The 16,061-nt window shown below is 43.2% G+C and overlaps 1 protein-coding gene and 1 non-coding gene across 3 annotated transcripts in view; both read left to right on the top strand.

Annotated features, from left to right (window-relative positions):
• The window catches only part of brd1a (bromodomain containing 1a), a 16,805-nt gene extending 744 nt beyond the window's left edge, over window positions 1–16,061 (top strand). The window contains exons 2-13 of one of the 2 annotated variants that reach the window (XM_030439535.1): window positions 1,162–2,569; window positions 2,992–3,148; window positions 3,506–3,637; window positions 3,739–3,867; window positions 5,439–5,751; window positions 5,836–6,180; window positions 9,598–10,182; window positions 10,456–10,597; window positions 11,281–11,414; window positions 12,336–12,445; window positions 12,847–13,001; window positions 14,317–16,061. In XM_030439535.1, coding sequence (XP_030295395.1) covers window positions 1,179–2,569; window positions 2,992–3,148; window positions 3,506–3,637; window positions 3,739–3,867; window positions 5,439–5,751; window positions 5,836–6,180; window positions 9,598–10,182; window positions 10,456–10,597; window positions 11,281–11,414; window positions 12,336–12,445; window positions 12,847–13,001; window positions 14,317–14,500 — 3,777 coding nt within the window. In that variant the 5' untranslated portion in view covers window positions 1,162–1,178 and the 3' untranslated portion in view covers window positions 14,501–16,061. Of the gene's footprint in view, window positions 1–1,161; window positions 2,570–2,991; window positions 3,161–3,505; window positions 3,638–3,738; window positions 3,868–5,438; window positions 5,752–5,835; window positions 6,181–9,597; window positions 10,183–10,455; window positions 10,598–11,280; window positions 11,415–12,335; window positions 12,446–12,846; window positions 13,002–14,316 lie in introns of both variants that reach the window. The other variant, XM_030439534.1, reaches the window with a different exon arrangement.
• Window positions 4,790–4,862, top strand: trnak-cuu (transfer RNA lysine (anticodon CUU)). The gene has a single exon. It is a non-coding gene; the product is annotated as a tRNA-Lys (tRNA).

Raw genomic sequence — 16,061 nt, 5'->3', positions numbered from 1 at the left:
ACTGGAAGTTAGCTTGAGGCAGCAACATCAGTGAAAGTCACCCACTCCCTTTGCCCTCTCCATCAGCTGGCTAACCCTGACATAATGCATTCAGGTCACACAGTGATGTTAAACTGTTTCTGTCACTTGGTGCAGATAAACATTGGGTTGAATTGAAATACCTTGTGTCTTAAATAGTTATCATAGCATCAGTTATAATGGCTGTTAAAGGGGCGCTATGTAGTTTTGGAGAAGAAATCAATCTCAGCATTTTTATATTTACAATATTAATCAGGTAATAACACAAACTCAGAAATATATTTGTTGTCCGTAACTAAATAAACAAGGTGTTCTCAGAGGAAAACACAGTTTGAAGCTAGAGAGGTGGCAGGGTCTGCCACATTTAAAAACAAAATAATAACAGTATGAGATTGTGTGTGTGTTAAGCCACTGAAAAAAAAATCCTAAATCAAGATCTTTCTCTCCTGATTAAAATGTATTCCTCAAAAGTATATAGTGCTCCTTTTAAATATAATTTCTAAAGGTATAGTGGATATGCTACGTTGTCATAGCATCAGCTGTAATGGATGTCAATACTATACTTCTATATCAATTCATCTTACTTGCGGGGTTGCACATCATTTTATAACCTTACTCGCGCTGTTCAAGAAAGTAATTGAGGCTTTGTCAATTATACGGCTCCTATAATGTTTTGTACCATGCCAGTCATGAGTAAGTGTGGATTACACTGCAGGTTACAGTATCTAGAGCTGCGCTGATTGATTGTTTGATCGATTAGTTTTCAACTGTCAAGTCAATTGATAACCATTTGAGGCTGAGGTAGTTTTTTAAGAAGAGCAGAAAGTTGAATCTCTCAGATTCCAGCATCTTAAATGTGAAATTTTCTGGTTCCTTTACTCCAGTGAACTGAGTATCTTTGGGTTGTGGTCATCATCTTGTGCTTTGGGTAACACTGATCAGCATTTTTCAACATTTTCTGACACTTATAGACCCAAAAACGAATCAATTATCCGAGAAAATAATCGACAATGAAAATAAGCGTTAGTTGCGGCCCTCACTGTTTCAGAAAATTATCCCGGTCTGTGTTTTGTGACCCCTGAATGGCAGCTACTCTAGTGAACAGCATTGACTTTCTCCAACTTTTCCTTTCCCTCTCCACAGCAACACGGAGCGGCAAGATGAAGAAGAAAGCTCGGCAGCACCGGCCTTCGGTGCCGCAGAGGCCCCCGTCTCCCATCAAGCCTTCCCCCAACAAGCAGATCTTGACTTACGCCCAGGCGCAGCGCATGGTGGAGTTCGATATCGATGGCCGCGTCCACCGGATCAGCATATATGACAAGCTGGACGTCATCTCGGACGATGACCCCATGGTGCAGGAGATGATGGAGTGCACCAGCAATAAGGAGAACGCTGAGAAGCCGCAGCAGCAGGTCCTCCTGAGGTCGGTCAGGTTAAAAAACAACCAGGAGAAGAGGAATGCAGCGCTGGGCATCACTGCTCCTGGAGAGGGAGGAGGACATAATGCTGGTGTGAACGCCGGCCCGAAGCTTCCAGAGCCTAAATTTCGAACAGTGGAATATAATCTTCCAGCAGTTCCTAAGCGTTCAGCTGCCTTTTTTAAATTCACAGAGAAGACGGAGGAAGAGCTGGATGAGGAGACGGAGTATGACATGGACGAGGAAGACTATGCCTGGCTGGATTTGGTCAATGATAAGCGGAGAGGCGAGGGGGTCAGTCAGGTCTCTCACAACGTCTTCGAGTTCCTAGTCGACCGCTTTGAGAAAGAGCTGCACCTGGAGAGTCTGGACCAGTGCAGTGAAAAGCACGCCCCCATCGATGAGGACGCCGTCTGCTGCATCTGCATGGATGGAGAGTGTCACAACAGCAACGCCATCCTGTTTTGCGACATGTGCAACGTGGCCGTGCACCAGGAATGTTACGGTGTGCCCTACATTCCTGAGGGCCAGTGGCTCTGCAGACACTGCCTCCAGGCATCCACCCAGCCCGCAGACTGCATACTCTGTCCTAACAAGGGCGGAGCGGTGAAAAGGACCGACGACGACCGCTGGGGCCACGTCGTGTGCGCCCTCTGGGTCCCCGAGGTCGGCTTCTCCAACACCACCTTCATCGAGCCCATCGACGGGGTCAGCCACATTCCTCCAGCCCGCTGGAAGCTCACCTGCTACCTCTGCAAAGAGAAAGGTGTCGGCGCGTGCATCCAGTGCCACAAAGCCAACTGTTACACCGCCTTCCACGTGAGCTGCGCCCAAAAGGCTGGCCTCTTCATGAAGATGGAGCCGATCAAGGAGGTGACAGAAACGGGGGATTCCACGTTCTCTGTGAAAAAGACGGCCTACTGCGGAGCTCACACGCCTAACGGGTGCATAAGGAGGCCTCTCACGATTTACGACGATGCCAAACCCAAAAATGGACTATGTAAGAAAGTGGACAAAGGGAAGGGACAGTCGAAAGGGAAGCAGAAGAAGAAGAGTAAGAGTAAGAAGCCTGAGCCTGAACCTGAAAGTGACGAAGAAACCCCTGCCACTGTGCCTACTTTTCCTGCTCACAGGTATATCTGAGTTTTCATCATTGTCAGGGTGGAACTGATGCCTGGTCTGTGATTGAGGAGGGCTGTCCTGTCTTTCTCAAGACGCTGATAGGACTTATATTTGTTGATGTACAAACATTGGGTGTTCACAGGATTTGAGCTTGTGCAACTGGCAAATGTATTCCCTCACAGGTAGAAGTTTGAGCGACCTACCTGAACACATTTTTGAGTGCTAGTCCAATGCTGATTAAAATTTTGTCCGTGGTTAAGTTTCAAGCCAGGACCACAGGTGACCAGCCACTGTTCCTGTAGTCTGTTTTCTGAGAGAACATCCTTGCTGCTTGTTGGTCTTTCTCTCTCTCTCTCTCTCTCTCTCTCGCTCTGTCTCTCTCTCTCTCTCTCTGTCTATATCCTTCTTATACCTGTTTTGCTGGCTTCTCTAGGTTACAAACCATTATGAACCAGGTGTCAATCCAGAAGAAGAAAGCATTTGTGGAGCTGGTCCTAAATTATTGGACGCTAAAGAGGCAATCAAGGAACGGGCTTCCCCTCATCAGACGCCTCCAGACAAGCCTGCAGTCTCAGAAGAATGCACAGCCGGTTTGTTCAACCGTCAGTCAACCACAGAAGGCTTTCAGTCTTCGTTTTGCCTTTTACCCAAGTGAAAAATGTTACACTTTTCATACAGCAAGTCCTTATCAACACTTTTTGTTAAGCCTTTAATGCTCTTCCTAGTATGCTTTTCAGCCCGTTATTACTACTGTCAACAAGGTGTTTTACAGTGCTGTGTATTTTCCTGCTAAATGTGGACGCGTGCCCTGAAGTAAAAGAAGTTGTTGAAGATGTATAGGAAGAACTAGTCTCGAGAGAAACAAGTGTCTGCTGTGAAAGTCAGATCATTAGTCATTAGTCAGTTTTCTGTTCTTTAATGTGTTTGTCTTTCTGTGTCTTCTCCAGAGGCAGAACGAGGAGGAGAGCAGGGCGCTGAAGGAGCAGCTGAAGGAGTGGCATCGCCTCCGACACGACCTGGAGAGAGCCCGGCTGCTGCTGGAGCTCATCCGCAAGAGGGAGAAGCTCAAGAGGGAAGAGGTATGAGCACAGATTTGACTTTTGACCTAACACAGGTAAAACAAAGGAAACAATTTGATCTTATAATGTATTCCATCTCGGCCCTTTTTTTTTTTTTTTAGATTAAACAGCAGGAGACTCTCCTGGAGATGCAGTTGACTCCCTTCAGTATTTTGCTCCGGGCTCTCTTGGACCAGCTCCAGGCTAAAGACCAGGCCAAGATCTTCACCCAGCCCGTCGACATCACTGAGGTGAACTTAAGGAGATACCCATATACTGTTCAAGTTCTGTTGTTGAGTTCGTCCACAAAGAATCTTGCATTCTTTTTTCCTTTGGATGCCAGAAATTCACCAAACAATACTACTTACTTAATGTAAATATTGGATTTTATAACAGAGTATTTTTCTTTTGGTTCACTATGGGGCTGCTCCTAATGATTATTATTTTCACTATAGATTCATCTGCCGAATATTTTCTTGATAAATCTTGTTTAGTCTATAAAATTGAGTCACAATTTCATAGAGCTCTAAGTGACATCTTTTGTAATTGCTTTTTTTGTCCAAAGAACTGTCCAAAACCAGCAAGAAAGCAGCAAAGAACATACCTGCTGGTTGTCGGTCTCACAATTAAGAATAGGAACCGGCTTGAAATTGACTGAAACCATCGATCTGTTATCAATTTTTCCTTCTAACTGTCCGGCTCAACTGCAGTGCTGCTAGTCCTTGTGCTCACAAGTTAAACAAGCTCAGCCAAGAAAACGCAGATAGATTTGATACGCCTTCAAGCTGGATTTGCTGGTTTGCATTTGAACTCAGCCGGTAGTGTTTTATCAGCAATTGTCTGTCTGACCTGTTTGTCTGGCCAGTTGCCAGATACGTGCTTTACTTCGCATACCTAGGAGAGAATACTCACACCTTTTGCTCTCTCTTCTATCACGACACATCCGTTAGAAGTTGCACTTGAACACACCACAAAGACTACAGCCAGCAGATGACTGCTCGCTCGCTCCATGTCACAGGTTCTGGTCACAGTGACACCAGGGTATAAATCAACCCCCCCTTCTCCTGTGTTACAAGAGTTGAGCAACATGACTTCCTGGTATGATGAATGTGTAACCAGAGAGTAAGGTGCACAGGCAGCCTTCTGTAGAGGGCAAAGATCCTTCCTTGGCATGCCCGGCTAGCTCAGTCGGTAGAGCATGAGACTCTTAATCTCAGGGTCGTGGGTTCGAGCCCCACGTTGGGCGTAAGTTTTGACTCTGGAGTCCAGTATCTTGCTACTACATTCATTTTATTCTTGGTAGGCTGAGCATGTGTGAAATGTGTCTGTATTTGGATTCAAGTTTCTAAGTATGAAGATGTCATACTACGTTGTAATGAAGTTGTTTACTCTTTTCTGATGGCACTGTTGTCAGGTCAGGATAGGACTTCAAGTTAATGGTGCCACATGTAAGAACTGAAGTTTAAATTTCTCAAAAACCAGCCAACGTTAACAGAGAATGTGAAGAAATGATAATTTTGATGCCGTTAGCATCCCAACCAGCTAGCAGCAGCCAGTCTATTCTTGTAATACCACCCTGAGCTCCCAGTCCAAACCACTAGCTACTAGGCTAACTCAGCTACATAGCCAACAACAGCTACAGTTAGCAGCACTTAACAGTAACTCTGAAGATATGCTGCCCCCATATGTCTGGAGTATTAATTCAAGAGGTGGCCACTTCTTACATATTGCAGCATTAACATGCGACATACAATGATATTTGCTTCATTTTTTTTTTTTAAGTAAGTTTAAAAAACAACTTTATATGTTCTGTTTCCTGTAGGTGCCTGACTACCTCGACCACATCAAGCACCCAATGGACTTCTCTGCCATGCGTCAGCGCATCGACGCACAGGGCTACAACAACTTGGAGCAGTTTGAGAGCGACTTCAACCTGATTGTTGATAATTGCATGAAATATAACTCAAAAGACACGTATTTCTACCGGGCTGCCGTGCGCCTCAGAGACCAGGGCGGGGCCCTGCTGAGAAAAGCTCGGAAGGATGTGGAGAGAATTGGCTTTGACACGGAAAGCGGCATGCATCTGTCAGAAGCTCCTGAAATCAAATCGGCACCAACGTTTTCTTGGGAGGACGGTAAGAGTAGCAGCAAAGACACACGCCTCTCTGACGCATCGCCGAAAATAAAATGTGTTAATCATTTTTTAATTCTTTCCTCAGTCGACCGCCTCCTTGTGCCGGCCAATCGGCAGCATCTTTCTCCTGACAAGCAGCTGCAGCAGCTCCTGGAGAAGTTCGACCTGACCTGCGCCATGAAGTCCAGCCCCTCCCGCAGCAAGCGCTTAAAGCTACTCAAAAAGACCATCAACGACGTGCGCAATGAAATGAGCTTAAAGAGAGTCCACCCCTCCCACCACCACCATCACCACCACCACCACCACTCCTCGTCCTCCACGACTGCCTCCACATCGGCATCATCTTCATCAGCTGCTGCCTCCCACGCAGAGCTGGGCAAACCTAAAGAAGAGGAAACGCAGCCCAACGGACATTTTCCAGACGATGAGGGTACGTATGGATTTATTAGAAAGAGTATTTTGTGTTTGACTAGAAGATAGTCACATGTCCTTAATAGCCTGGAGCACAGTTCAAAGGTCTGAGATTAGCCTGCAACCCAAAACACGGCCTCTGAGAGCAAAGTCACATGCTCTTCTCCATACCTAATTTGTCTTTGATGCTTTCGCATGACAATAGTTCCTGGTTTAAGACTTATTGCCTCCCAGAACTCTGATCATTTGCTTCAAAGGGAATTAAATGGCAATTAAATCCCAATATCAGGCCACTTTAAAACATAATCATTACAAACCCTGCTCTGTTTGTCATTAGGTTAGCGTCTGTCTGCCGGTGTTGAGAGATTGACGCACATTTCTTGGTATTTGTTCTTGGTATTTGAGGTAGCGCAGCCTGTGGTTGTGAACATGAACTTTTGTTTCTCAAATCAAGAAAAGACAACTTTTAAGTGTCATTAACTGATAAAACCATTGTATGTTAACAGGATTATTGGTATACATATTTGATATATTGATATATTTATATCTTAATCTTATTTCTAGTGCAGGTTTTGTGTCTAGATGGTCTGAGAAGTTGTTCACATTTGGTATCAGCTTCTGTCTTGGGCAGATTCAAGCTGGTCAATTGACACCCAGCATTAAGATGCATCTCGGTATGTGCCTCATGTGACCACTTGTGATTAGATCTCACTTCCCCGTTCTATATACAAAAATAGACGTACATCACTAGAACATAGTGATACAACATTTTTTTAACATAAAGAAAGGGGCATCTCACACCAAGAGAAAGAAGTAGCCTTAATGTAAAAGTTAAAGTAGTGTAAATGGTGAAATCAGGAGGTGACACACTTTAGACACAGATGCAGACAGGCTGATACAGCAATGGCTTGACAAATTGAGACTTTTTACAAGGACAGAAACCGCTTAATATTAGTATTTAATGCAGAATTAACAAGAAGGCCAAAATAGTTGAGAATCTTTTGTCGACAGCGTTTCACAGAGTTGATTACGTTTCTCACAAGTCTCAAATTCTTGTGTTTTTTTTAAAGGTAGTAAATTGTTAACAGACGGACAGAGGTTACGTGTTTTAGTTTTCTGTTTACTGTGAAATTTAACATGTTTGCGTCGATAACATGTTCTTTGTTTAGTGTAAATGGTGAAATCCAGTGCAGGTGATGCACTTTTAGACACAGAAGTGGACAGGCTTGTACAGAAGTGGACAGGCTTGTACAGCCATGCCGCGACAAAACTTTTCACTTTTTACAAGGACAAGGTGAGGGAGCCTGGGGATGTCGCAGTCACTAGTTCTATGGTCGGGTGAATCGGACGGCGCTTTCACAAACATCTTTACAGAAACCCGACAGAGCGTAACCCATTCTGCCTGTTGTTTCACAGAGGATGTCAGCTGAGAAGGCGGTCCTCCAGTATGGCCCAGGACACATGTGCCATGATGCCAAATGTGAACAGGGCCGTATTACACAAACTGTGAGAGAGTTGTTAAAAAATGTGCTTTCAACAAGGCAACTTCTCGTAGATGGTTCACACAGTCTTTATGTAACCGAAAATTATTCCACATGCTCAGTGACACAGAAAACCTCTTTGTGAACTCCTGATTCAAGAATCTCAGTGGCGGACAGGAACAAGTTGAGCATTACATGGAGGCGATGATGGTTGTGCTCCAGCAGCGGAAGAGAAAGTGTTACTGTTGAGTCCTAACAGCGTTTCTTATGTCTCTCTGTGGAACTGATCCCTGAATAGACAGCGTTATAATGAGCTGGTGGGAGGGAGGAGAAAGAACGGGAAGAAAGGAAAAAGTAATTTTGCTCTCATTCTTTATTTATTGAGGTGCCTCAGTGTTATGCTAAACAGCGCCTTGTTTTACTTTTATGATAAACCCAAAAGCCATATGATAATATGCTGTGTCAGCAAGCACAAAGTGTGAGTGCTGCAGCGCATTACTGTTGGTAATAGTGTTGTACTGCAGGTCATATATCTTGCCTTTGGCAGTTTGTCATACTGTTTATGTTTGTACTTTTTATGAGTAGCTTTTTGTCTATTGTTTTTCCGAAAGAGGATGCCAAAGATTTCATTATGCTCGTTTTGCATCGCTAATCCTTCACAACAAAACCTATTATACTTTATTTCTATGGCACCATGAGGAGATGGAAATAGAAAGAAAGAGAAAGGAAAAGTACATTAATAAAAATTATAACCGCTATAAACAAGTGGTTCTCAGAGGAAAATAAGGTCCTCAGAACACTGGGCCTCATTCACCAATATCTTCTTAAGAATCTTCTTAGATTCTTTCTTAAGTTGTTCTTAAGAGGTTCCTTAAGAAAACCCTACGTCAGATTCACCAACTCGTTCGTAAGCCTCAGAATTGTTCGCAGCTGTGTTCTTACATTGATGAAAGCCGCAGGAGCAATATATATGCCATTGTTTTGCGGGCCTTGGATGGAGAAATGCCACGTATAAATAGGGTGGGGGGGTTACTAATTGATGGCATGTTTCCAATTTACTTGATTTATCTTAAATCATTGGCACATTTCATTTATTTTAGAATTTAAATTCTTTGTAAATTACCAAAAATATGAAATAAATAAATAAATGAATAAATATGATGATATGAAAACACAACCATGCCAACATTTTGGCACTGAAATGTGCGTAAGAGTACTCCTGAGTGTTCGTAGGTTTTGTCTTTGCCTAAAAAAAAATCCTAGATAAGAAAAAATTCATGAATGCCACAATCTTCATAAATCTTCCTAAGTGGGACTTAAGAACAAATTTGTTCGTAAGAACGGTTCATGAATGAGGCCCACTTTTTGAAGCTAGAAAGATGGCAGGCCACATATAATGTTAAGTTAAACAGTATGAAACTGTGTTGTCCTTTAAGGTCAGTTTTGTTTTTAAGTTATTTTTGATATAAAAGCAAATCAGTCACTGAAGATCTCTCTCCTCTTACTAGAGGTATTGTATGTCAGAATTGGCCACCTGTTGAATTCATACTCAAAACAAATAGAGGGCGGCATATTGCTAGATCGACTGCTATTTGCTTACTTTAGTTGCCTTTAGCAAGTTAGCTCAGTTAGCCATGCAGCGAGCAGTACAGAATGGGAATGGCTCAGAGCACCAGGAGAGTGGTTTTGTTTAGACCCCGACCCCTAATCTTTGGACCGCGATGGGCCAAGGCTAGCTGGTTAGCATGCTAACCTCAGTAGATAGCCTTGCAACACAGTGCACGGACCTCATTACGTCAAAACTATTTGCATTGATAATTTGAGTTTATGTTAATGTTTTCATAAAAAATCTTACATATTGCACCTTTAAAATGTCTTGCCCAAAAGTTCATAGTGCTCCTCTAATGATGGCTGAAGAGTAAAACTTTCTCTCTTTCTCTTTCTTTCCCCTACAGGAGACAAGTCTCTCCCTCCTAAACTGGAGCTTTCAGACTCCATCCCTCCCCTCATCCACTCGGACACAGACCCCGAGCCCCCCACCCTCAAACCAATCGATGCCGCCCCCGACTGCGAAGACAAAGCTCCCAGCAAGCGGGTGAAGTTTGATGGTGAAATTCCAGACTTGCTTTCCTCTACCCCACGCCTCAATGGCTACTCCCACGACAGCCTCCAGAGCTCCTTACTCGACGGAGACGTGAGCGTGGTGGCCACGTCGACCCTCGCCGAGCCCACGGGCACAGTCAACCGCCGCACTGCGGTGCTGTTCCGCAAGTCGAAGGCCGCCAGCCCCCACAAGCCTCCAAGGGAAGGAGACAAGGCGGCTGATGATGTGGACAGTAAAGAAGAGGGTGAGAAGGAGGAGGAGGATGAAGACGACACCCAGCTGGGCTCCAAATCCTTCCTGTCAGTGGTCATACCCAGGCTGGAGACGCTACTGCACAGCAAGAAGAGGAAGCACAGTGGCAGCAGAGACAGTGAGGAGGAGGGAGGAGGGGAGCACGAAGAGGAGGGAGAGTCCCCTGTCAAACGACTCGACACTGGTAAGAGAAAAAACAACAGCTCTGCATCAGTGGCTGATTTTTATTTTTGCATGGCTTAATGTTTCTTTGAGTTACCACATATTTGAATTTTAATGACATGTCTCCAAGACTGTATTTAAATTAGCAAAGCAATATTTAGCTCTGAAATGAGACCAGAGACTGAACAACCTGCAGCCAGTGCAGAAACATTCCACATTGGAACAGGAGTGGTGCGGATCCAGATTCAGATCTTTTTTTTTTCAGAGCCTCCTCTGGTGTTGTTTCTCCTCTCAGGTCTGTCCAGTGGTTTTCTGGAGGTGGAGGAGGAGAAGGAGCTGGAAGACTCGAGTAGAGCCAGTCGACCCGTGGAGCCACGACGACGCTGCGCCTCTGAGTCATCCATCTCCTCGTGTAGCAGTCTGCCGGGAAGCACCAGGTAGTCTGTAGATTAATCTCTGATCATCCTTCTGACGTTTAATAATGATGAGTGAGATATTACCCCAACAATGGATTACATGTAATCAATTTGTGATGTGACTGTTATAAATAACCACAGTGGCGTGTAATGACAGCCGTTCTGATGCAGCTGGTTAAACCACACTGCACTTTATCACAATTTCTGTTCTTCATGGTCTAATGAGTGGTTGAGCGGGCACAAGTGAAGATACACAAACAGATGTTAAAGGGTGTTTTTACATTAATTTAGCATCCAGTTGGGCATGTTCGCCCATTTCCACAAAGATTGACAGAATAGAAAAGGGTTTCGCATCAACAATTGGGATTCTTAGTGGAGGTCTGGACCCAAACAAATCCAGTTAGCAAATTCCAAAAAACATGAAAGAGCAGCACATCTCAAAGTTGCCACATTTCACTTTTTGTTTGGCTCATCTCAGAAATGTTGTGATGTGATGTGAGCCAAATCATCAAGTGAAATGTGAGTATTCTGTCCACACAGAGCTGGAAATTTGAGATTTGCTGCCCTTGAAAGAATATATTTGCATATTTTTGTCTTTTGTTCAGTTTTAGTCATGAACCTACAGAGTTTTATATATCTGGCACCTGGTGTTATGTTTATAAAGTTGACCCTGGTGTGCTTTTTTTTTTTTTTGTTGTTCTTAGCACTATTCTCAGTCTTCCAAAATGCGGGAAGGGGAAACCCGCCTTGGTCCGGAGAAACACTGTGGACGATAAGAGCGAATTAATCGCCTGCATCGAAACCGGGAACTTTGCAAAAGCTGCGCGCATCGCCGCCGGTGAGTTTGCTGCATTATGTATTTAAAAGAATCTGCACGCATGCACTAGGATTATCCACCATTTCAGATAAATATACATGATTCTCTTCAGTGAAATAATGATGTTTAATTCATATTTTCAATGTTGGTAATTCTCTGCTACATATTTTTAGGTTAGTACTGGAAGATTTTTACCTGAGCGAGAGATTTGACACCTTACAACAACTCGCTTTAAAAGAGTAAATAATAGAAAACAAGAGCTGCTATTTCTTATTTATTATCAGGCAACATGTGCACAGATACTGATATGTATGTGATAAGCTAGTGTCAGTAATTGACTTAAGTGAATTTCAGACAAAAGACAACATTTGTTGTAAGCTGTCGCACTCAGTCTCAGCCAGGAAGTAGCGTTGTATATCTCCAGATGTCTGCAGGTCCTCTAAAATCTTAAAATGTCTTAAATCATGTTATGGAAACTGTGAAAGGTGTAGAGTTCTTTTACTTTTCCTATTAAGCTGGAGAATTGGCCTCGTGTTCCATTCGACCTTCAGCATTAATTCTCTGTTAAAAGTGTAACTTGATAGAACTTGCACACAGCTGGTCTTCATACACACATTAAGAAAGAATCAGGGTTGGAAATTAACAGCAGCCGCCAGCCAGCTCGGTGTGACTTTTGGCAGTGAGTGGTGAGTCTTTGTACTCTTCCTGCCATCATGGCGTGTGACCAGTCAGCAACTGGAGACTTTTCCCCTCGTCAAACATTGACATTTGGCTTATAAAATGCTCAAAGTGGCTGGTATATTTTAATATCCATCTGCAAAAAAGTTAATTTCTTGCCCTGATCTGCTGTGTGCACTTACAGCTCGGCTTTTGGAGATGTGATTCTGTCTTGTGTTTTTAAACCCACACGTAACTTGTTTGGTGTTGTTCCCGCTTCTTTAGAGGTTGGCAACAGCAATATTTGGATGCCCGCTAGTGCTGCAACAGTTGCATTGGAACCCCTAAAGCTAGTTTGGGCCAAATGTAGTGGATACCCTTCCTACCCTGCCTTGGTGAGTGTTTGTGGGAGTGAATGCATGACAATCACTGACTAAAGTCTTTGTGTTCTGTCATCTTCTTGTCACCTCTTGACGTTGGGACACATTGGAACCTGATCATGACACCTTCTGTTCCGCAGGAAGAGGCCATAGTTTACTGCAGCTGTTTCTTTTTTAAATTCCAAAATGTCCTGGTTTGCCTCTAGGTGGCAGTCTTTCACTGTTAACCAGGTTAATTTGACCTTAGCATGAAAAGGACAAACGAGAAAAGAAGCCTGTTTGAATGCATTTGTATGTGTGTATACAGTACAGACGTGTCTGCTTGATTGCTTCCGTGGATGGATGTATGTTTTTCATGTTTGCATTCATGAGCCTGCATGTCTTAACCCCCCTCTCTCACCCTCCGCCGCATGTAGATCATCGACCCCCACATGCCGCGCGTGGGCTGCCAGCACAACGGGGTGTCCATCCCCATGCCCCCCATGGACGTGCTCCGCATCGGAGAACAGATGCAGTACAAAGCCGAAGAGAAACTCTACCTCGTCCTCTTCTTCGACAACAAGCGCAGCTGGTGAGTGTGGGGACGATTTAGACTGCTGCAGGGGCCTACAAGGGTAAACCTGTCAGCCTGCCCGTCAGCCGATCATTATTCTCCCGTGGCTGCGCCGCATCAATTGTCAAGAGACAACTAATGGCTTTTTAAAAATTTCACCTGGACTCGCTTCACTGGGGAAATGATTTTCAGTCTTTAACGGTGACGATGGTGCTGGACATTACTGTGTCACACTTTCTGTCTGCTACGAGAGAAGAACACGCCGCATCTCGGGGCGACCATGATGGAGCTGAAGCTTACAACATGTACTAAAAGAAGAGTCAAAAATATGATGAAACACATCGATTCATTGTATTGTTTGATAATTAAAGTGACAATAAAAATTCTTAAACTTCCAACAAGTGGATAAAAAAATTTTTTTTAATTCCTTCATTTGACTCTCTGTAGTGTTGTTTTGTGTCGCGGCACACGCTGAGTCATTTATCTTTCCTGTTTTACCAAAGAAACACTTTCAGTCCCACAGAGCACCGCACACCGATTATGACTCAGTTTTAGTCACAGTAGTGTTTTAGGACAACTATTTTTGACTACTACTGTTACTATTAGGACGTGAATACCAGGAACTCAGTTGGGAGTTTTGACAATGACTTTTTCTCCAGGGCCCTCATTTATCAACAGAAATGTGTGTAACAGGTGTATACGATCACTCAGGTGTTGAATTTATCAACTTGTGCTTGTAGAAATGTGTCTAAAAATAAGCACACCTCCTGCCATGCTAATACCCAAAATCCAGTGGTAGAAGAAACTGCAAACAGAAAGTGCTGCGATTGTTTCTCGCTAAACCTTGATTACCTGCAGAAATCCTGTGAAATCACCTTTGGCTTTCACACCGTTTAATGGTTGTTTTTGTGTAGACTAAACGATTATCTGAAAAAAAGAATCAGGATTATCAGATAATGAAGATAATCTTTGACCTTCAAACTAGGGCTGCAGCAAACGATTATATTCATAAGTTAGTCATTTTCTTTCATAGATAAGAAGAAAAGCAGGCCTCAATACTGTCGCTAATATGGTTGCTGTGTGGAAAAAACAAGGCTGAGAGCAAAATCTATCAGTATGACAGATATGCAGGATGTTTGGCATTGTGTTTTCTCACTGCAAATGAAAAACAACAATTACACCAAACTGCATTTTGTAATTAATTATGTGCGTTTCTATCTTGTTAAAAGAGTGTTGTTTTCTTGGGATAAACTAGTTTTCATGTCCTTTAAACCTTTGAGCCTGTCTGCTGTTCAGGTGCTGTAACACTGATGTTGTCTTTTTTCGCCTTCAGGCAGTGGCTTCCTAGATCCAAGATGGTTCCTCTGGGGATGGACAAGACCATAGACAAAATCAAAATGATGGAGGGACGCACGTCCAGCATCCGCAAGGCGGTCCAGATCGCCTTCAGCCGCGCCATGAACCACCTGAGCATAGTGCAGGACGAGCCAGTCAGCGACCTCAGCGACGTGGACTGATGGCACCTGCTGACTCTCTCCCCTCTCACACACACACACGCACACACACACACAAACTTGTACCTCTCCTGTACCAAATACCTTTCTCCCCCCGCCCCCGCCCCGCCCCCTCCTCTCTGTCTCTGCAGGAGACTCAAATGTTTACTGGGCACCTGCTGTAACAGGTGGTGTGTCTCTTCCTCATCCATTCCTACTCGCACACACTCCTACCATGTGCCGACGGGATACGGCTGCTGCTGAAATGAATGTGTCTATCTTCTCCTCTCCACCTCCTCCAGGCTTGTGACTGTGCTTAGAGACTGCTCTTTCTTTTCACTCCACCAATCATTTTCATTCATCATTTCAAGGCAAAAAACAAAACGACAACAACAAAACATTTTGGTAGCCTTACCAAATTCACCTGTGGTGTCAGGACAAGAACTTCACAATCACCGTTAAAATTTTTTGGGCTGAGGCTGATTCAGTTTTTTAACACGGCAGGTAGCCAAAATCATCATTTCTGTTACATGTTATTAAAAAAGTAGCATTTAGTAGCTGGTTAATTAGCTAAAGTGGACAAACATTTCCCCGTTGTGTTGAATAGCCAAAGCCTTTACATATTGACACCCTGCTCATCTGCATTGACAAATACCCTCCTTTGTATTTAACTGTAAATAATGTGTACAGCTGCCTGACACTAACTTATTTTGTAGTTTTGACATGATTGGGTACTGTACAGGCGTTTTCTTAGTATTTATACCTGATGCATACTTTTGACAGTGCTGTATGATCAAGAAAAATAAAATAAAAAACATGCAAAAGCCTTAGTATTGAGGAGATTAGGGCTAAAATACCATGTTTCTGAAAAGTATGAAAGTATTCCCATTTTTAAGTTATTGAAGTTTATAATCGTAAGCTTCCATTTGGCATTAATCCTTTTTGTATAACAAATAGTTTGGTATATTTTTGTTCATATATATTTATATGGTTTGAATACACAGTGACACAGTATGTAAGTCTCTGGAGCTCATACAGACAGTCTTGACGATGTGGACATGGAGCGTTTATTGTTCTCAAGAAACCAAAAATTGTTGCTACCCAGAAGTTTTCTCGCTGATTTCTTCCTTTTTTTCCCTCTTTTTTTTTCCCGTGTGATGTGTGAAATTGTTGCCAAAAAATGGAAAAAAAAAAGTAAAAGTGTATTTTTTATGTGAAACATTTGACTGTTACTTGGTTTCGCTGTAGTCGTAGGGGGACGTGCCTGCGTTAACTTATTGTAAAGTATCTGCGTTACTTTATATCCGAGGAAAGACGTGCAAACTTGATTGTGGTAAAGTGGCACATTTTGTGGTGGATACTTGCCTTCTTTTTAAGTAACCTTTTCTAACTTTTTTTGTAGTAGTAGACTTCAAGACATTTCATTTTATACTATTACCTATTTTTTGCTGGGTAGCATTGGGTAGTTTTGGTATATTTCATTTTGTACTTAACTGTAGTAGTTTTTTTAATCGGGTCATATGAAATATTGCTGGGACTGTTTTTTGTAGCAAAGCAAAAAATAAAACATACAAATATAAACACA

This window comes from Sparus aurata, chromosome 14 (assembly GCF_900880675.1).
Source record: "Sparus aurata chromosome 14, fSpaAur1.1, whole genome shotgun sequence".
Lineage (NCBI taxonomy): Eukaryota > Metazoa > Chordata > Actinopteri > Spariformes > Sparidae > Sparus > Sparus aurata.
The sequence above is the reverse complement of the archived record's forward strand: the minus strand, read 5'-3'. Positions and strand labels throughout refer to the sequence as shown.